Source organism: Bombyx mori, chromosome 24, assembly GCF_030269925.1.
Source record: "Bombyx mori chromosome 24, ASM3026992v2".
Classification (NCBI taxonomy): Eukaryota; Metazoa; Arthropoda; class Insecta; order Lepidoptera; family Bombycidae; genus Bombyx; species Bombyx mori.
In genome coordinates this window covers 1,346,422-1,367,720 of record NC_085130.1, presented here as the reverse complement: position 1 = coordinate 1,367,720, position 21,299 = coordinate 1,346,422, and the positions used below count along the sequence as shown (strand labels likewise).

Here is a 21,299-nt window from a genome sequence, read left to right as displayed (position 1 = left end):
CGTTTTCGACGAGTTTGACGATGACGGTGACAGGTGCTCGAAGAACCTAAAGCAGTGAAAGTGGATCGGCAGGATCCGAAATGACTTGTTATGAAAATAATAATAATACATGTGTGCAATTTACACGTGGTAGAAGTGAAACCTTCAAAAATTAAAATACAATTATCCTAAATGTCTAAGTATATGTAAAATTTTGTCATTAGTCATGAGTAAATAATTGTAAATCATCTTTTATAGTATGAGGTAGCGCCCTCTGTGAATTGATATTTTAACTTCACATATAATCCTAATTTAAAATTCACTACAAGAGGTTTCATACACACGTTAGTATTAAAAAATCGTATAGATGGCGCTGTATTAAAAAACACTACACTCAGAACATCTAATGTCTTCTATCTGATTCTCTCGCCGGTTGAATTCTGTACATTTATGTGTTTGTGTCTCTATGGACTTATTTTTTCGTTTCATCGAGTTTGAAATCACAACGTTTCTAAAGAAGTTTCACTACAAAAACATTAAAAACGAGCTCAATTTTTTAATTATATTTATTTGAAATCGTATTTTTTTATACTGGCCAAATTACCAAAACTAAAAATTGTTTATAGAATATTGAATAAAAAATACAATACATCTTGGTCAATTTATATTTTTATGAAAAGCTTAAAGACTAAATAAGCGTTACGTTGTTTATTTACAATATTTCACGTTAATCAGTATTAAAAGCGCAAGTTTTTACATGAATTCGTTATAAATTACCAAATAACAAGAAAATACAGCGTTTAGGTATTTGGAAAACGATTAGGAAGTAAATCTCAGTGATTTTATGTTTTACAAAAAGCGAATGTTAGTTATAACTAATACCGGTGGTTCTAAAATTAACAAAAGGTACCTACATTGAAAAAAATATAAATAAAAATGTTTTGAAGTGTAATAAAGGAAAGTTAGCGTACATTAATGTACTTTTAGAAGTTTTTTCTGTCATTAAATTACCAAAAATTTTGAGTTTTAAGTGAATCGATAAAATAAAAAAATCTGAAAATTTTTGATATTTAATGGTTCATCAAAATGTTTATATACAAATGATGGGTTGGTAGCCTTTGTTATCGACTAGTAGGGCCCGTCCTGGCTGTAGCCTCCATTGACATATCCCTGGCCAGATCTGAAGGCTCCAAGACCGGTGTCTTCGTAGGATATTCTTGGTTTGTATCCGTCTTGATCGGCTTCATATTCAACAGTCTAAAATATTAATTGTTAATAGCGACATCTATGGTTGAATAGTAAAATTACACAGAAACAATTTAGTAACGGCATCTATTGAGCAATAAATTAAAACGTCAAATTTTTTACCTAAAAGTACTAAAGTACTACACTAGATGGCTGGACTACAAGTTCAATTCCCAGATATCATTCAATAAACGCCCGTGATCCTCTACTTATGCTTTGAGTCGTTAGTTACTGTTAAAAATTACGAGTTTTATATGTAGACTATAAATTTTCAAAATCTACTGGGCATCACTACATAGTATAAAACAAAGTCGCTTTCTCTGTCCCTATATCCCTATGTATGCTTTAATCTTTAAAACTACGCAACGGATTTTGATGCGGTTTTTTTTAATAGATAGAGTGATTGAAGAGGAAGGTTTATATGTATAATAACTTCCATTAAATAGTGGAGAAATCAATAATAAATTACAGTTTCCAAAGCGAAGCGAGGGCGGGTCGCTAGTGTCTACTCAAATAATTTTTTTTTTCAAAGAGTTACCTGTTTCCTGCCGTCTGGTAGAACTACGTAATAAACTCCTTCTGCTCTATCACCGAGCCGGGTTTCATGGTGACCGAAATCATTTCCAGAATACTCGTCCTTCACCATATATTCGAAGCTATACTTCGCAGGTTCCTGAAACAAATTTTCGTATAATAGCGCCATCTGTTGGTTATTTAACAAATCGTATTTTTAGTAGACGATAATTAGCTCATAGTAATCTCTTTCAGTGTTGAGTGGACACGAATTCCAGGGAAATTAAATCCACTTTGACACATGTCGAGTTTATCTCTAAAACCGAAACACATGATATCTTAGCACTAGACATAGAGACGGGCCCTCATTAATGCCAAACAGCATACATCAGCAATTACAAACTTTCAATTTCAAGAGTAAAGCAAATGAACTTACGCCGTTAGCTTCCTCAGCGCCGTACCCATCTCTACCAGTTCCGGGGGGCAGGTAATGTCTGCTTTGTACTGAAATTTAGAGCCATATTTGACAGTTTTAAACACACGGACCCACGGGAGTCTATCGTATTTATAGTACATGCAGGAGTATATATGTCGGAGACATATATATGTTACGGTAAAAGTAGATATTGCGGCAAATGTACACATTTCCCGATAAATGTGCACATTTGCCTCCTCGTTTGGATAATGTGCATTCAACTAACATTTACAATTTCTAAGAAGGGAAATATAGGTTCATTGAATTCACAATGACCATGTCGTTTTGGTAAATGTGAGCATACGAAATACGGAATCGCAAGTGATAGTAATACTTAGCTAGTACCAGTAGAACCTAACCTAACCTAACTAATATGCAAAGAAAAGCTACGTTTTGTTAGTCATTTACATTTTATAATTAAAATCATTTTCGTAATTAAATCCTTTTGTATTATGTTTATTTAAAAATATTTTTTTTTTACTGCAACATTTTTAATTTATTTGTACTTTTCTTAAAACATGAAGATTACATGAGTGTACATTTACCAAAACGTGAAGGCGAGAGTACATACACATTTGCCGGGAAATGTACATAATATGTACATTTGAAAGGCAAACATAACTAAGCGACAATAACTGCTTTGTACATAAATGATAGGCAATAACCATATTCGATGCGCAAAAAATATATATTTCTAGGTCTATTAAAATAATTTCAATCCTACAGCTACTAGCTAGATTCTCCTACAGCTAGTTTCTTTTTTATAAAAAAAAAATTCAGATATTTCAACTTTAAATTAGTCTACTGTAAAGTTCACGCATTGTCGCTTAGTCACGTTTGCCTTTCAAGCGTCGGACTATACATTATATTCAGTTCGCATATACCTAACTTTTTGGCAAATGTGCACATTTACTGTAACACATAGTATACATATATATACTATGTGTTAACGTAATATATACCGTAGTATATATCTATAACAACGGCGGATCCAGGGGGGGGTCATGGGGGTCATGACTAATTGAAAAACATCATGACTTATTTATTATCTATTGTTATCAAAATTAAATTATAAGTTCTTAACTTGCCCACGACTATGTGACCCCCTTCTGGCGCCAAAGCTGGATCCGCCCTTGATTCTATAAGCATGTCGGTGAAGCGAACCCATAAGATTTCCTCCTAGCAAAAAGCGCTCAAAGCGGCTAAAGAAGATTCGCACTTCAAAAATGCCTCGCATCAAATTAGTAGTTCCAAAACTCACAATCGCTAAAGTCGGCCCCGTTCACACGTTGACCACTCAGTTGAGGTCCGAAGCCATCGCGAGGAGCGCCGTACAAAATCGCTGGGCTACTCTGAGGCGGCCCGTACTTTGCTGTTGGGGCTTCGGGTGCGCCGTATTGGGTAGATGGGGCATTGCCAAATTGACTGTTCAACGTCACTTGGGGTGCCCCATACTGAGCAGAGAGGGCACCGTGGGGAGCTCCGAAGCTTGACCCAAAGCGGGTAGAGGTTATTATTTTTACTTAGATTAGATACTTTACTTTAGAAGTCGTCGTGGCCTAAAGGATAAGACGTCCGGTACATTTATATCTTGCGATGTATCGGTGTTCGAATCCCACAGGCGAGTACCAATTTTTCTATATGAAATACGTACTTAACAAATGTTCACGGGTGACTTCCACGGTGAAGGAATAACATCGTGTCATAAAAATGAAACCCACAAAATTATAATCTGCGTAATTACTGCTCGTACCTCTTGTGAGTCCATGCGGCTAGGTACCACCACCCTGCCTATTTCTACCGTGAAGCAGTAATGCGTTTCGGTTCGAAGGGCGGGGCAGCCGTTGTAACTATACTGAGACCTTAGAACTTATATCTCAAAGTTGGTGGCGCATTTACGTTGTAGATGTCTATGGGCTCCAGTAACGCTCACATCGTCACCTACCGTGAAAAATGACGTCCAAATCTCAGCTTTCAACCGCTACCTACCATTCAAACCAAATCATAACTAGTTCGCGGCTGAAATAAGCATTGCGGTAGTACCTACTCGCACGGGCTCAGCCCACTGAGTTTCTCGCCGGATCTTCTCAGTGGATCGCGTTTTCGATCCGGTGGTAGATTCTGCGAAGCACGGCTCTTGCTAGGGTTCGTGTTAGCAACACTCCGGTTTGAGCCCCGTGAGCTCACCTACATACGTTAGGGCGAAGCTGAAATAGCCTCTCAAGGCTATCAGCATAGGTAGGGAAAAAAACAATGTTCAGATTTTTCTGTATGCACCTGTTTCGGATTGCAATCCAGATTGTTATGTTAAATATTTAAACCTATAATTTCTATGGTTGTAATTTGTTTTGTGAATCAATAAAAATTCTTTTTATTAAGTCTTGACTAACCGGAATCCATTAGGTCCTCGAGCACCGAACACACCCGAATCTGGAGGTCCATAGTTTTGCGAGGGAGGGAGGTACCTGTGATTTAATAGAGGCGAATTAGTACATTAATTGCTTTTTGGTACGGTAAGCAGCGGCTTGGTTCTGTCCCTAGCATTGCTGATGTCCATGGGCGAAGGTAACCACTCACCATCAGCTGGGCCGTATGCTCGACTGCTTACCACCAGTAATTACGCAAATTATGATTTTGCGGGTTTGATTTTTATTACACGATTTTATTCCTTCATGGTGGAAGTCAATCGTGAACATTTGTTGAGTACGTATTTCATTACAAAAATTGGTACCCGCCTGCGGGATTCGAACACCGGTACATCGCTCAACACGAATGCACCGGACGTCTTATCCTTTAGGCCACGACGAGTTCGAAGGTCTAGAGTATTTACAATACAACGGCTGCCTCACCCTTAAAATGCATCAGATTTATCATAAAGCTAATTTATTTAGAGACCGATGAGGCATGAGCGAATTCCCTGACCGGGTTGGGAGAATTATGTTTCGGACAAAATGCTTCATTTTGCCTTGCCCCTTAGGTTGAGTTTCATCTAATGCAATGAAAGGATTTCCTTTATCGCCACTTAGGTCCGAATCTAAGCCTCACCTATCAACCACAACGTGTAATCAGAAGTACAATTTGAAGAGTTGGAATCCAATCCAACCTGTTCCTTGTATCGAGAATTTGAGAAAGGGAGAAAATTGCCGCGTGTAAAATTGCAAAGAGGAGGGATGAGATGTCCTACTTTTTTCCCGCGGTGCACATACTATTTTTTCTCCTACCGGGCCGAAAGTTCGACATTCTAAAAAATTTAGCACCCGTGGAGTACCGAGCCGGGGTCCAGGGGCGAAGCCCTGGCAGGGGGTTCTCTCTAATAAAAAAAAAAACAATTTAACTGTTTTTTTTTATTTTTAAATAAACTACTACTAATTGAATAAGAATTGTCTGATGGAACTCATCTTTGTTTAATACTTCACTATTATATTTTATTGCCTTTTGTTTATTTCACTTTTACACTAAACACAATATTGCAAATTACCCGAGCACAACAATGGCGGAGAATTCTAGGTGCGTGAGAGCAGACGTAGACACTAACGCGCATGCGCACTTGTCAGTACCCAGAGATGCAAAATTAGACTTTCTTCTCTATACAGCGGGACGAAATCTGAACTTTCGGCGTAAGTAGGAGAAAAAAAAACATTGTCGCAATCCAATCAAGTACTTACCTGTTGTCTACAGGAGGCTCCGCCAATACTGAAGCTATGAGGAGTGCGCAAGCCGTCACCAACTGGAAGGACATACAAAAACCTTAACATATTGTATTTCTTGTCTATGTTTTTTTTTAAAACTTAGATGGGTGAACGAGCTCACAGCCCACCTGGTTGTTAAGTGGTTATTGGAGCCCATAGACATCTACAACGTAAATGCGCCACCCACCTTGAGATATAAGTTCTAAGGTCTCAGTATAGTCACAACGGCTGCCCCACCCTTCAAGCTGAAACGCATTACTGCTTCACGACAGAAATAGGCGGGCCGGTGGTATCTACCCGTGCGGACTCACAAGAGATTCTACCACCAGAAATTTATTCGGGAGATATTTATGCGTGTCACTAAATCTGGGAAAAACGAACCGTTAAGAATATTTTATGTGATTATATTTATTCATAAATCAATAAGTACAGTATAAAAATGTTAATAGAATTAAGTTTTCTTAAACCTAATACGAATTAATATAAAAAATTAGGAAATTATAGTATGTATATCAATTAATGTTTCTAATGTTTGAGAGCAGAGTAACGCGATTGGCGAAGTAGGTCGTTTTTTTCATTAAATAACCATCTTACACTTTAATTTTGCTTCGATAATTAACGTGTCAAGGAATATAATCATTACTTAAGGCAATAAAGAGATTTTTAGTGTTTGGACGGCCATATTGTTCATGAGATGTACTTAGGAAGTGTTATTAATAGAAAATAGTAAATTCCAAATAAATAGTGCGCTTATTGAAATTTTTACGCAAAATTACATCTAATATTTAAGTCAACCATTTCTAAATGGGACTTTTGTTTATCAATAATCTTGATTTACAATTTCACTTCTTAAACTCACACTAAAAAAAATACTGGTGGTAGGACCTCTTGTGAGTCCGCACGGGTAGGTACCCAACCTTTTTCTGCCCTAAAGCAGTACTGCATTTCAGTTTGAAGGGCGGGGCAGCCGTTGTAACTATACTGAGATCTTAGAACTCATATCTCAAGGTGGGTGGCGGCATTTACGTTGTAGATTTCTATTGGCTCCAGTAACCACTTAACACCAGGTGGGCTGTGAGCTCGTTCACCCATGTAAGCAAAAAAAAAAGAAGATAAAATCGATATTTAATTGCTTATTAAGTATTTTAAAAAACAACTCACCTTCATTTTAATTCAGTATTTGAATTCGGAATATTCTGAAAAGGAAACAAAATATTTTTAGTTTAAATGGCTTCCTCTGTTAAAACGGTTAGAACTTTTTGTTTCAAAGAGATGTTATGATGACAAGTTGTTTATTACGGTGGATTGAGGTGGTGGATCGTAAAATTACGCAGACTTGCCTTGGAGTCCTTGGACACTATCTTTGAGGTGCATTAGCAACTGACCACAGTCCGTAATAATATGTGTATTTTACTAAGGATAACCTCAAACAAAATTCTATTCTTTAAAGTTCAATCGAAATTTAGATGATATTATATTCGTTTGAATTTTTTGGTTATTTATCAACAATCTATCTCTTCTCCGACCATGATCGATAGTAATAGTTTCTAAGTCTATAATAGACAGAGAAAGAGAGACAGAATATTGCACACGAAAACACAATTAACATTAAAAACAGTCACTAATTTGTACAATAGGCCGTCTTATCGCTAAAAGCGATATTTTCCAGACAACTACTTAAAACCGTAATAATTAAAGCCTCTGCCTAACTCGAACCCTTCCTAATCCCAAGCCTTTTGACTATTTAATTCAGCGATCGTTTGCAACTTAAACAAAATTCAATTAATAAAAATTTTGAGATCACCTTGAGGGGTAGCGCACGAAATCAAACCTAATTACTAATGAACATAGATCTTATATTACGTTAATTAACAAAAATAACTAACCAACAATGTAAGTTTTATCACTCGTTGATGTACGGATGCTGAGTGATCATGTATCTAAAACTCATCTCTTTTATACGCCAAAACCGAAACATATACTGTATGTGTTTGTGTGTGTGTGTGTGTGTGCAAATAATTGTGTGTTTGCATGTGTATAAACGTTTGGATTTGTGTGAGAATAATTTTCGCATTTGCTTCTATGAAACGGAATGAATGTAACTCTACTTTTTTTTATTTATAATATACAAGCGTGCGCCCGTATCGTCGTCACTAGCGGAAAAATGTATTCGGATTTTTTTATTTGTAAATATATTTAATTACAGTTACGTTTTTGTTTGAAATTAAAGTAAGTAAATTTATAAATACTAGAGGTCCCGCAGTAGTCGAAATTCGACTATAATCAATTGGAATTGTAAGTTTGTACACTATTATGATTGTATTTTATACTTCTATAATCACAAATTTCGCTAAGATTACACTATAGAAAATATTAACAAAGTCAAACAATATTTAATCTATTCTCAATTTGACAACAGACGTCAAGAAGAAAAGTTTGACAATAAATAGTATGCATGCGTGTGTGCGTCAAATATATGGTATGTTGTGTGTTTAATGTTTTCTTTATTGATTTACTGTATCTTTTATGCATTATTTTAAAAAAATATTAGCATTGTGCACTTCTTCTCTATATTCTCTATAAGTGTAGAAAAGGAGACTGAAACGATTACATACATTTTTGGGCCCGAATGTAACGTGATGAAACTAATATGAATTAATAGATTCAGATTTATTAGTACCTTGCTGAAAATTATAAAAGTTTTCTCAATCTGAGAGCCGAGTTAATAAAGATTTAGTAAAAGTTAGGTTATGTTACAATCTCTTTAAAAGAGCTGAATAATAACTTATTTAAGCATAAGTAAATGTTTATTATATCCTTTTTTTTCGGCTGGCAACACTGACCGCTACTTGTCAATATTATTGTGCTCTCCCAATTATTATTTAAATTAAATAGTTATAAGTTCTTTATTGTACTTATAATTGTATAAAACATATACCTAAGTGATAATATAAGTTTATTGTTACGTAAAATATTTAATTAGTGCATTTTACTGCATAATTGTAAAATTTTTTATTTTTACGTGGGTACTATCAATTTCTGCAATTCCAAAATGATGACCAGAGGTACCAAAGCTCGTCAAGTTGATGACCAACTTCAAATGGCTCTTCAACAACTGAAAACATCACGGGAACAGTGTCAACAACTGTTAAAAGAGAGAGAAGACAACGAAGTCGAAACACTCCAGGTAATTAAGAAAAATACTATGTTGAAAGGACAGTTGTCTCAGCTCTCCATTGAATACAATGAAGTTCTTGAGACTAACAAGAAATTACAAAATGTTGTAGACGGCTTCGATCAGTGCAGCGGTGAGTATGTTGAGTCGCTCCAACTCTCAGCTGAACTGAAAGTCAAACTTTCTCAGGCACATGATTGTATCTCTAATTTACAGTTAGAGATAACAAATCTAAAAGCCCAAAAAACACAGAGCCTGTACTCGGAACTGATCGAGAGTGAACCAGCTTCGGGAACAGTGATCACCACCTCTGAGTGTGACATACCTACAATAGATTTGACTGGTGGTGACTCCGATAGTACACATTCCTCTCGATTAATTCTTAGTAAGAAAAATTATAAGAGATTCACTAAATTAAATAAGTTTATAAATAAAACGCAGCAACTATTGAAATCTAGAAAATCTATTAATTATATGAAAACTATATGCAAAGAACGAAATGCACTGCGTACAAAACTAAATACTTCACTTGAAAAATTACAATATGTTCATCACAATCATGAGTTAGAAATAGAAAAGTTAACCTCACAAATAAATTCATTGAAAACAGATTTGGACAGTGTTACTAAAAATTATGAATATGCCCAAAAGGACATATGTGAACATATATCGGTGATGGATAATCTGCTTGATTTATGTAATAATAATAAAGAGCGATTTGAATCTTTGACATTACAATATGCTAATTGCAAGTGCCACTGCTCTATATCAGGTTCTCCACTACCAGACCATTCCAATAGTCAAAATCAATATTCTATTTCTACCTGTAAGCCCGTTGTAAACAATATAATTAAACCTTTGCTTACAACAAACATTATTAAAATATTCAGTGATGAACTAGGGAAAAATATGGGTGTAGCGCTGAATGATCTGTGTTCGGGACAATCTGTGATAAATTATTGTATGCCAGGGGCTTCATGTACCCACATCCTTAATAAAATTTTAAAAGTGACTCATTGCCCAAACACAACAATAATTATAATGATTGGGAGAAGGGGAAATGCAGATATAAGAGATATAAAATATCAAATAAATCAATTATTAACACTACAGGTGAAAAAGATCATTATGTTTGCATTTCCATTTATTCAGAGTATGCCAGCGGAAAACAAAATGAGACATAGTATTAATGATTTTATGCAAACAATTTCAAATGTAAATAATTATTATGTCACGACACCATGCAAGTCACAAAATATATTTTACACTATTGACATTAATTGCATGATAAAAGATAAATGTATTAGTATGACAAAACCTAACAAATACTATTTAGGTAGCTACAATTTTAGACAAGTAGCAAACTCGCTACATTATTTTTTACACATTTATCTAGCCATGAATTTGGCTAATCAACCTACTGCTTCTTTTGAGCAGGAAAAAAATATGACATCTATTAATTTGGAATCCGTTCCAAGTAATTTAAATTAAATACTAAGACAACAGAGTTTACCTCTTGCAGTAAATATGATTTATTTGGACACAGCCCATCAACAAATACTGTTTCTTTGAAAACAACTGTGATCAACCTGGTGCATCAGAACTTACAAGGTTTGATGGGTAAAGAACTTGAAATTGATTTGTTTCTAGATTACAACAAAGTCAACTTTCTATGTGTAACTGAACATTGGCTTAAAAAATATGAATTAAATTGTAATTTTAAAAATCACCAGGTTATGAGTTCCTTCTGCAGAGAGAATGCTATACGAGGAGGCTCTCTTATCATTGTTAATAAAGATTATAAATGTAAGGAACGTAGAGACATTGTGAGCCTCTCTGTGGAACGGATTATTGAAATGGCATGTGTAGAGCTTGAGCGATTCATTGTTGTAAGTGTGTACAGGCCCCCGAATTCGTTATATGATTCTTTTGAAAATATATTGGAACATGTTTTATTAAAGCTCTCTGTTTCTAATAAACATATTTTTATCTGTGGTGATTTTAATATAAATTTATTAGAAAATACAAATGCCACTATTAGATTCAGAACATTGTTAAAATCATATAACCTTAGCAATTTATTTTCAGAGCCCACAAGAAAAACTAGCACATCGGCAACCTGTATAGATAATATTTTCACAAACGTAAAACCTTTGCATAAATATATTATTAATCATTTAAGTTCAGACCACAGTGGACAATTCATATCTTTTAAAATTAAATCTGTTACAGATGTTAATAGTTCAAGAAACCTACAGTTTGTTCCTATTAATATTAGACGTATGGAGAAGTTTAGAGGTAAAGTTTTGGCAAGAATTGCGAATGTTTGTTATAGTGAAGATCCTAATGTTCACTACATGGATTTATTTAATTGCATTAATGATGAATTTAGTGCCATCTTTACTTCTAAAACTCTGATCTTACATAATAAAAGATCATTCAATGAATGGGCGACTGTTGGAATTCACAAAAGTAGGCAGAGATTATATGACCTTTATCATGAAAAATCCTATAATCATAATAAGTCATTTCATGAGTATGTCTGTAAATATTCCAAGCTTTTTAAAAAAGTCTGTACATTGGCCAAGTCATTGCACTTAGGCAAACTTATAAAAAATGCACCTGACAAAATTAAAATGACTTGGAATATCATTAATAGGGAGACTGGGAATGTCAGAAACAGCAATGCTGAATCAATTTTGAAAATCAATGATAAAATAATAACTTCTCATCAAGAAGTGGCCAGTGCTTTTGAGCGCTACTTTGCTGATATCCCAGCTTCTACTACAAAATCTTTAATTTCATCTCCTACCGTCGCCGAATCATTACTGCAAGATCATGTTGATGAATGCAGTGTTAACTTTAAGTTCACAAATATTGCTATAAAGGACATAATTGATAATTTCAAGACCATTAATATTAAAAAAACTGGTGATTTATGGGGAATATCAATTAAGGTTATAAAATCCATTATTGATATAATCGCACCTTACCTTGCTACAATATTTAATGACTGTATTTATAATGGTGTGTTTCCTGATCTAATGAAATATAGTAAAATAATACCTCTGTTTAAATCTGGTAGTACTTTTGACCCCACTAACTTTAGACCCATTTCAGTACTACCTACATTGAGTAAAATTTTTGAAAAAATTATTTTGGAACAGCTTTTGAACCATTTCTATTCCAATAACCTGCTTCATAACAAACAATATGGATTCACTAGAGGTCGTTCGACTATTGATGCAGGTGTAGATCTTATTAAAAATATTTTTCAGGCTTGGGAGGAATCGCATAATGCCCTTGGGGTATTCTGCGACTTATCTAAAGCTTTTGATTGTGTTGAGCATAATACATTGTTGAGGAAATTACACCATTATGGTATTAGGGGCGTTTCATTAGAACTTATTAAATCTTATTTATCCGGAAGAATCCAAAAGGTAGACGTTAAAGGAAAGAGATCTTCCGGTGTCTTACTTAATATGGGTGTTCCTCAGGGTTCCATATTGGGTCCCTTCTTATTTCTTGTGTATATCAATGATTTACCAAAGTTTATTGAAACCCGTCACGAGGTCGTATTATTCGCTGATGATACATCCTTATTGTTTAAAATTAAACGACAATTGGAAGATTATGACGATGTGAATGATGCTATCTCGCGCGTGGTACATTGGTTTAGTGTTAATAATCTGTTATTAAATAACAAAAAAACAAAATGTATAAAATTTACCACACCCAATGTTAGACAAGTAGACACTAATATCATTGTAAGTGGAGAGACACTGGAGCTTGTTGATTCGACAGTTTTTCTTGGTATAACAGTTGATTCCAGGCTGCAGTGGGGTCCTCACATATGCAAGTTAGCGAATAGACTTAGTTCTGCAGCGTTTGCGGTAAAAAAAATACGAACGTATACTGATGAAGATACGGCACGTCTAGTTTATTTCAGTTATTTTCATAGTGTTATGTCCTATGGCATTTTGCTGTGGGGCAATGCTGCCGATGTCGAAACGATTTTCATCCTGCAGAAGAGGGCTATTCGTGCTATTTATAATATGCACCCGAGGGAATCCTTGAGGGACAAGTTTAAGGAAATCAAAATTCTAACTTTAGCGTCCCAATACATTTTTGAAAATTTATTGTACGTGCGTAAAAACATTGTAGAATTCCCCAGAGTCTGCGATTTGCATAATGTGAACACTAGGAACAAACATAGGCTTGCGTTACCGGCGGCTCGAATTAAGAAAATAAGCAACTCTTTCAGGGGGCTGGGTGTACAACTTTTCAACAAGATCCCACAAAACGTTCAACTACTACCTGTTCATAGATTTAAGAAAACTGTCAAGGAACGTTTGTGCAACAAGGCCTATTATAAAGTTAAGGATTTTTTACTAGATGGCACTACGTGGGAATGAGGCGTTCGCTCCTGGCCTTTTCATTTTTCATTATTATTATTATTTATTTGAATTGTATTTTTTTGACTTGTCTTTTTGTATACTGTAAATATGTTATCATGTTTAAAAAAAAAAAAAAGAAGAAAATAGTTGAGAAAATACATAAAAAAGCCCGCTGAGTTTGTTTCGCCGGTTCTTCTCAGGACTGTGGCTTTTTTGGAACCGGTGGTAGAGTTAACATTTTCTTTTACATTTTGACATTCAACAAGTGTGTTTTTGATGACATCCAAGTTGAAATAAATGATTTTGAATTTGAATTTGAATTTGAATTCATTGGATAATCTTTTAAATGTCATATTATGAATGAATATCAATGATATATGGAATATGGAATATGGAATTGCTATCCCACAATTCACACAACGATCCATAATTTCAACAGTATCCAATGCAACAATTTCAAGTCAAACGTGTAGCGATCTTCGGTGTCCAGTGTAGAAGCAATTGTCGTACAAGGCTGGCAGAGTTGGAATCCGTAATAGAAGAATCCGAAGAGTAGAGCAGAAAAAACCAACAAGCGCCAAAAATAATTGTATAATCTATGAACAAATGTCATGTCAGCTTACTGTCAAAGCTGTCATCAAAAATACAATCGATTTTAATCGATTTGATAATCATATTACTTTGTTAAGTAATAATATACTTTTTCTTCATTTATGTATATAATCGCAATTAAAACCGGCGTATACCGTACTTGTATACAACAAGTATAAATCGCTCATTTAATTACTTTGCATTAATTACCTAGTGCAATGTTTTTCTTTTTATAATCCTGTAATCGATTAATTAAATCGATCACACCGTTATACCGACAAAAACTAACTTTCTCATTTTTCTCCGGTCCCAGAAAGAGGATTGAGGTGATTTTTTATATTCTTATATAAAAAAATATGACAAAGGAGACTGAAACGATTACATACATTTTTGGGCCCGAATGTAACGTGATGAAACTAATATGAATTAATAGATTCAGATTTATTAGTACCTTGCTGAAAATTATAAAAGTTTTCTCAATCTGAGAGCCGAGTTAATAAAGATTTAGTAAAAGTTAGGTTATGTTACAATCTCTTTAAAAGAGCTGAATAATAACTTATTTAAGCATAAGTAAATGTTTATTATATCCATTGGATAATCTTTTAAATGTCATATTATGAATGAATATCAATGATATATGGAATATGGAATTGCTATCCCACAATTCACACAACGATCCATAATTTCAACAGTATCCAATGCAACAATTTCAAGTCAAACGTGTAGCGATCTTCGGTGTCCAGTGTAGAAGCAATTGTCGTACAAGGCTGGCAGAGTTGGAATCCGTAATAGAAGAATCCGAAGAGTAGAGCAGAAAAAACCAACAAGCGCCAAAAATAATTGTATAATCTATGAACAAATGTCATGTCAGCTTACTGTCAAAGCTGTCATCAAAAATACAATCGATTTTAATCGATTTGATAATCATATTACTTTGTTAAGTAATAATATACTTTTTCTTCATTTATGTATATAATCGCAATTAAAACCGGCGTATACCGTACTTGTATACAACAAGTATAAATCGCTCATTTAATTACTTTGCATTAATTACCTAGTGCAATGTTTTTCTTTTTATAATCCTGTAATCGATTAATTAAATCGATCACACCGTTATACCGACAAAAACTAACTTTCTCATTTTTCTCCGGTCCCAGAAAGAGGATTGAGGTGATTTTTTATATTCTTATATAAAAAAATATGACAAATTTTTTAGACTACATTCCAAGTTATTACATTTTTGGCCCACGATTTTCCGTCTCCTTTTTTAGACTACATTCCAAGTTATTACATTTTTGGCCCACGATTTTCCGTCTCCTTTCATACTCCTCCGTCCACGCAATTTTCGTAAAAAGGGATACAAAGTTTTTCCTTCACGTATTAATATATAGTTAAAAGAGAATATATTTTTGTTTATTGCTTGGATTGGGTTGACGAGCTCACGGCTAACCTGGTGTTAAGTGGTTACCGGAGCCTATAGATATCTACAAAGTAAGCCTACCTTGAAATATGAGTTCTAAGGTCTCTATTAGGTGTGTATGTACATAAAACGGCCTGCAAGGGTTGGTACCACCACCAGATCTACTTCTACCTTGAAACACTAATGCGTTTCGATTAGGAGGGTGCGGTAGCCGTTGTAATGTGAAAACTGAGACTTCGAACTCATTTTATTTATTTATTTTTTATTGCTTACTACGCATCTACGACGTAAATGCGCCACCCACCTCGACATATCAATTCTAAGGTCTCAGTATAGTTACAACGGCTGCCCCACCCTTCCAACCGAAACGCATTACTGCTTCACGGCAGAAATAAGCAGGGTGGTGGTACCTACCCGTGCGGACTCACAAGAGGTCCTACCACCAGAAAATACCTCAAGAAGTTAGATGGCATTTACGCTGTTGACATCTTTGGTCTTCTGTGCTTATGACCAGGTCTGCTGTGAGTTCGTCAATCCAGCTTTACCATAAAAAGTGTCGGTTAAAGTAGAGCATACAACCTAACCGTTGCATTATAATATACGATCACGGAGGATCTGTATAGTTGAATGCTTTGATCTTGTTTCCGCGACCCTCTGATGAAGACCTTTCATCGCGACTAACGCACGACGCGGTCACTGTGTGATCAGAGACACATGAAATGCAAACTGTTCAGGCATATTTTTTACTGGTGGTAGGACGTTTTGTGAGTCCGCGCGGGTAGGTACCACCACCCTGCCTATTTCTGCCGTGAAGCAGTAATGCATTTCGGTTTGTAGGGTGGGGCAGTCGTTGTAACTATACAGAGACCTTAGAACTCATATCTCAAGGTAGGTGGCGCATTTAAGTTGTAGATGTCTATGAGTTTCAGTAACCACTTAACACCAGGTGGGCTGTGAGCTCGTCCACCAATCTAAGCAATAAAAAAAATTAAAAAAGTTCAAGTTCTAGTGAAGCAACCCAAATCGAATAGAGGATCCCACATTTATATAAAGTCTTAATGCCGCTTAGAGCCATATTTTGACAGGATCGGTATAATTATCATCATCAGCCTGTATCTCTCCACTGCTGGGTGTAGGCCTCTCCCAGAGTCCGCCACAATGAACGATCCTCCGCCTTCCGCAGCCAATCTCTCCCAGCATATCGCCGCGAGTCATCGGTCCAACGGGCAGGGGGACGCCCAAAGCTGCGCTTACGCAATTAAGCAAAGCTAAAACCAATTAAAGCTACGGCTATGAATTTTAAGCTCGATCCTATTTCGATGATGGAATTAAAATGAACGTTAAGGTTTTCGTTAATACGACTCCATAGAATAAACAGAGTAAATAATTTGGAGTGATAACAAGGCAGCGAAATTACAAACACGAATTGTAGGCTCACAGAACCACGATATTTCTGCCGTGAAGCAGTAATGCGTTTCGGTTTGAAAAATCGGTAAGCCGTTGTAACTATGCTTGAGACCTTAGAACTTATATCTCAAGGTGGGTGGCGCATTTACGTTGTAGATGTCTATGAGCTCCAGTAACCACTTAACACCAGTTGGTCTGTGAGCTCGTTCAACCATTTAAACAATAAATAAATAAAAACGATTTACTGGTGCTTTCGGTCATCATTCGTGACATTCCAGCAGCCGGCACATGTCCACGGACAGCATCCACGATGAACGAATAACGTCTTGTAAAATCCAAAATAGCTACTATCCAGTTTTCTGTAACTGTTGTGTTAGTATTCCATTTGTTAGCTTGTAGTTAATCTGAAAGCTCAAGTTCATAAAACGTAAAGTGAACCTATTTTTAATTGCTTAGATGGGTGAACCAGATCACGGTCGATCTAATTTTTAAGTGCCCATAGACGTCTATGACTTAAACGCCGCCATTCACCTTGAGAGACGAGGCCTAAGTCTCAGTGATATAGTACAACAGCTTCTCCACCCTTCAAACCGAAACGCATTACTGCTTCACGGCAGAAATACGCAGGGTGATGCTACCTACTCGTGCGGGCTCTCAAGACGACCAGTGGTTACTCGATATCTTTTTTATATATCACTAGCTGACCCGGCAGACTTCGTAGTGCCTCAATCGATAGATAAAATACCTAAACTTTTGTATAAAATAAACTTAAAACAAACAAAAGGAATCTGTCCGACGGGGGGGACATCAAAGGGAAAACAAAATTGTTATTTTTATTTAATTCCGAGCATTTTCATATTTATCTACCTTTTAAGCCTTCTCTGGACTTCCACGAATAATTCAAGACCAAAACTAGCCAAATCGGTTCAGCCGTTCTCGAGTTTTAGCGAGACTAACGAACAGCAATTAATTTTTATTTATAGTGATAATGGTTTTGTTTTTGCATTATGTGAATGTAAGCCATGTTTATTTGCGATCAACTACCGGCTTTTATTGGTTCTAGGCCGTGATTAATGTCTGCTTATTTCTACCACGAATCAATTATGATTTCCGACATGAAGGATGTCCTCGCGAGAACATCATACTGAGATTTTGGTAGCAATTACGCAATAGTTCGTGTTTGCAATTGTCCGGATAAGGTTGGTGCAAATGAAAATCCATGCGAAATAAATCCATATTTTTATCCAATTCGCGAGAGACAGAGCTAGGAGTGAACCACTAGTGCGATATAATCATCATAGTCAGTTAGTCCTGGCAGAGCAGTCTTGATCATGTAGAATCCTTGTTTATTAAAGCCTTGACAGCTGATCTCCATAGTTCGCGAATTGAGGCTTGGCGGACGCACTCGTTAAGTGGGGTATTGGTAAGGTTTTTCATTTGATCAGTCCCACGCATGGGGTTTCGTATTGACCCTACCCTGAACAACAACAGTGCGATATAATAGGGGACTTCGTCATGGTAATCGCCTTATCGTTGCCGCCGCTGACTACTCCCCGAATCCTGATCACGCAGGAGCCAGTCACCGTCGTCGCCCTAGACACGTCCTTACGGATCCATCAGATCTAATAACCCTTGCATTAGACGCCTTCCGCTCTAACACTAGGAGTAGAGACCCCGGTAACCGTACTCGTCGAACTCGGCAAAGTGTTCGACGTGCAACCTAACCTAAGCATCAGCCCGTTGAGTTTCTCGTCGGATCTTCTCAGCGGGTCGCGATTCCGATCCGGTAGTAGATTCATTCGCGAAGCAGCTACTCTTGAGTTGTTAGGTCTCCCTTGGAGGCGCTCGGGTCCTCTTCGTCGCTCTCTTCATTGCTGAAGGTCGTGTCCCTGAAACTTGACCGTTGCCTGTCTCGTGAGTTTGTTCCATCTCGTCCGGTCCTCAGCTGCTCGAATGGCGGTTGCGACCGGCAACCCAGTTAGAGCGGTTACTTGATCACACCAACGGTTAGGTAATCGGCCACGGGGTCTCTTTCCTTCTACTTTGCCCGTCACAATCACTTTGTCCAAGTTATCTGACTGTCGGCGGGCAATATGACAGAAGTAGCTGAGGATCCTCTGGTAACAGATTGTTGAGAGCCTGACTCGGATGCGAAGCTGATCCAGGATAGATTTATTTGTCCTCCTGGCCGTCCACGGAATTCGGAGCATTCGTCTCCAGCACCACATTTCAAATGCGTTTATTTTCTTGCGCTCGGATGCCTTAATTGTCCAGGACTCTGCCCCGTAGAGAAAGATTGAGAAAACTAATGTTCGGAACTAATGTTCGGACGAGTCTCATTTTCGTGACGTTAGAGACGTGGCGCTCGGGTAGGTGTTAGCAAATCCCGCCCCTTCTGGCTGAGCCCTAGCTCACCCACCTGTCCTTGTGAAACTGGAAAGGCCTCAGGGCCACCAGTAAACTCTCAATCATAAAAAAGCAGGGGACTTCTGTTACGTCAAAGTGCTTTCACGTTTTTGATCCAGGCATGCAATAGGCAGCGAGCTATCAACAACTCGGCGGTATAAAGCGGTTTCGCGATTTGCAAATCGTTCAGATCAAAACGGATCAATAATTTAAGTAGCTCAATATAATTGAAAATTTAAACGAGATAATAAAATTCACGTAGCGTCACGACGTCGAGTCACGATAAATGAAATTTAAAATGTATATATATCGCAATTAGTTTGATTAGTGCTCTAATGAGATGCGGGATGTGGGATGGGAAAACTGGTCGAAAAACCCCTTTTAAAATTACATTTACAATGGCCTTTTTTTCCTACCTATTTTAGTAACTTCGAGGGGTTATCCTAGATTCACAGAACGAGTATCTCGAGAGCTCACGCCTTACGGGGCTCTAACCTGACGACGTAGCTAACAATAGCCCTGGCAAGAGCAGTGGTTCGTAGAATCTATTACAGGATCGGAAACGCGACCCACTGAGAAGATCCGTCGAGAAATCTCAGTGGGCTGTATCTATGGGTTAATTTACTCGAGCCCTTCGTCGCAAGCGACGGGTTCGGCGAGAACGATGACCGGTGCTTGAAGTACCTAAAAGCACCGTTAGTGGATCGGGAGGATCCGAAATGACGTAATGGCCTAAGTTATGGTATACATTTATTTTATTGCTGAGACGGTTGTTTGGGCGCACGGCCCACTTGATAATCCAGTCATAGCTGGAGTCCATAGATATCACAACGTGGATTCCTCCACCCAACTTGAAACTTCAGGTTTACGTCTGAATTTGCCGATTTGGTTTTTATTATAGACGAGAATTGTTGTCTCCTGTATAGGTGTGGTTGGAGTATGTATGCGTCGTCGTCCGGACGCGTAGCGTAATGTGGTAAAGGTAAGTAAGTACCTGAGTAGGCGCCGTCGGTGTTCGGATAATAAATGAAATACGACACCTTGCACACTAATTAAATGTTTATTAAAATTTACACTTAGTCCACACGAAAATACAACACGGTCTATATTATTAAAATTATGAAGAATGGAAGGTTATGAGCACTGAAGAGATTCAGTTTATAAACAGTACACAGAAGACACTTTACACGACAGTACAGTAACGATAGACACAAGGAAAGCGCGTTATCACAAGAGATGCAAAAGCTTCGAAAACAATAAAACAGTATATATTTAGCGAAAGCGACGTGCGTTCAGTACGAGGTAAGTTTCGACTGGGGGCGTGGCTAGCCGCGATCAGCTGCGCAAGAGTATATTTTCCAGCTACCCGCGACATTTCGTTCAAGCGCGCGTATCCACAGCGCAAACGAAGGGGCGACCAGCTGATTAACGCGGTACGATAAATTGTCGTGTGTGTATGCTGTTTTATATGTAATGTAGTAATAATATATTAATATATATGTTATATGTGTGAATGTATACTCTGTGTGTATTAATAATTATATTAAATAAATATATTATATAAGTATTATATTGTGAAGAGTAAAAGTGTGTGCATGAAATGTGGGATAAGCCCACATCACTCCCCCCCAGAGACCTGGTTAGGGGCGATAAAAATCCGGGAATCTGACATGTCGGCCGGAACGTGTAGTTATAGGTGCAGTTCTGTCAGGTGGTGGAACTACCGCAACATCGGGTTCAGGTATGAGTTGTCGGCGACTCTGGCGAAGTGGTGCAGCAGGTAGTCGAGCGTGGCGCGCGCGAGCGGCGTGAGCGCGGAGTGCAGCAGCGCGCGCAGGGCCAGCAGCCGCCAGCTGCGGTCCTTGAGTTCCACGCCGCCCGCCATGCAGCCGCGCATCGCTGTACCCACAACGTGCACTTTCGCGATATCTTCCAACTGCGCCATGCTCGCCTCATCGAGTAATGGCGGTAATTTCTTCGAGAAGAAATCCTTGAGCGCAGT

The 21,299-nt window shown here is 37.3% G+C and overlaps 1 protein-coding gene across 3 annotated transcripts; it reads right to left on the bottom strand.

The window, feature by feature from the left end:
- Positions 1-527: 527 nt before the first annotated feature.
- LOC101737336 (pro-resilin) lies at positions 528-8,674 on the bottom strand. 3 transcript variants are annotated; one of them, XM_021346329.3, is made up of 8 exons: positions 8,582-8,674; positions 7,063-7,097; positions 5,878-5,939; positions 4,603-4,677; positions 3,474-3,700; positions 2,174-2,241; positions 1,763-1,897; positions 528-1,236 (listed from the first exon to the last, which is right to left on the bottom strand). In XM_021346329.3, the coding sequence occupies exons 2-8, from the start codon at positions 7,066-7,068 to the stop codon at positions 1,108-1,110; spliced, it is 702 nt and encodes a 233-aa protein (XP_021202004.1). In that variant the 5' UTR covers positions 7,069-7,097; positions 8,582-8,674; the 3' UTR covers positions 528-1,107. The 3 variants fall into 3 exon arrangements, with proteins under 3 accessions (XP_021202004.1, XP_004923727.1, XP_012543764.1); XM_004923670.5 differs by lacking the exon at positions 8,582-8,674 and adding an exon at positions 7,788-8,267; XM_012688310.4 differs by lacking the exon at positions 8,582-8,674 and adding an exon at positions 7,706-7,831.
- Between the last annotated feature and the right edge of the window lie 12,625 nt (positions 8,675-21,299).

Coding starts and splice junctions, on each gene's coding strand:
- LOC101737336 (XM_021346329.3), bottom strand. Junction 4,678..5,877: donor GAGCCTCCTGTAGACAACAG/GTAAGTACTTGA, acceptor ATTAAATCACAG/GTACCTCCCTCCCTCGCAAA. Junction 3,701..4,602: donor CGAGGACCTAATGGATTCCG/GTTAGTCAAGAC, acceptor CTTTGGGTCAAG/CTTCGGAGCTCCCCACGGTG.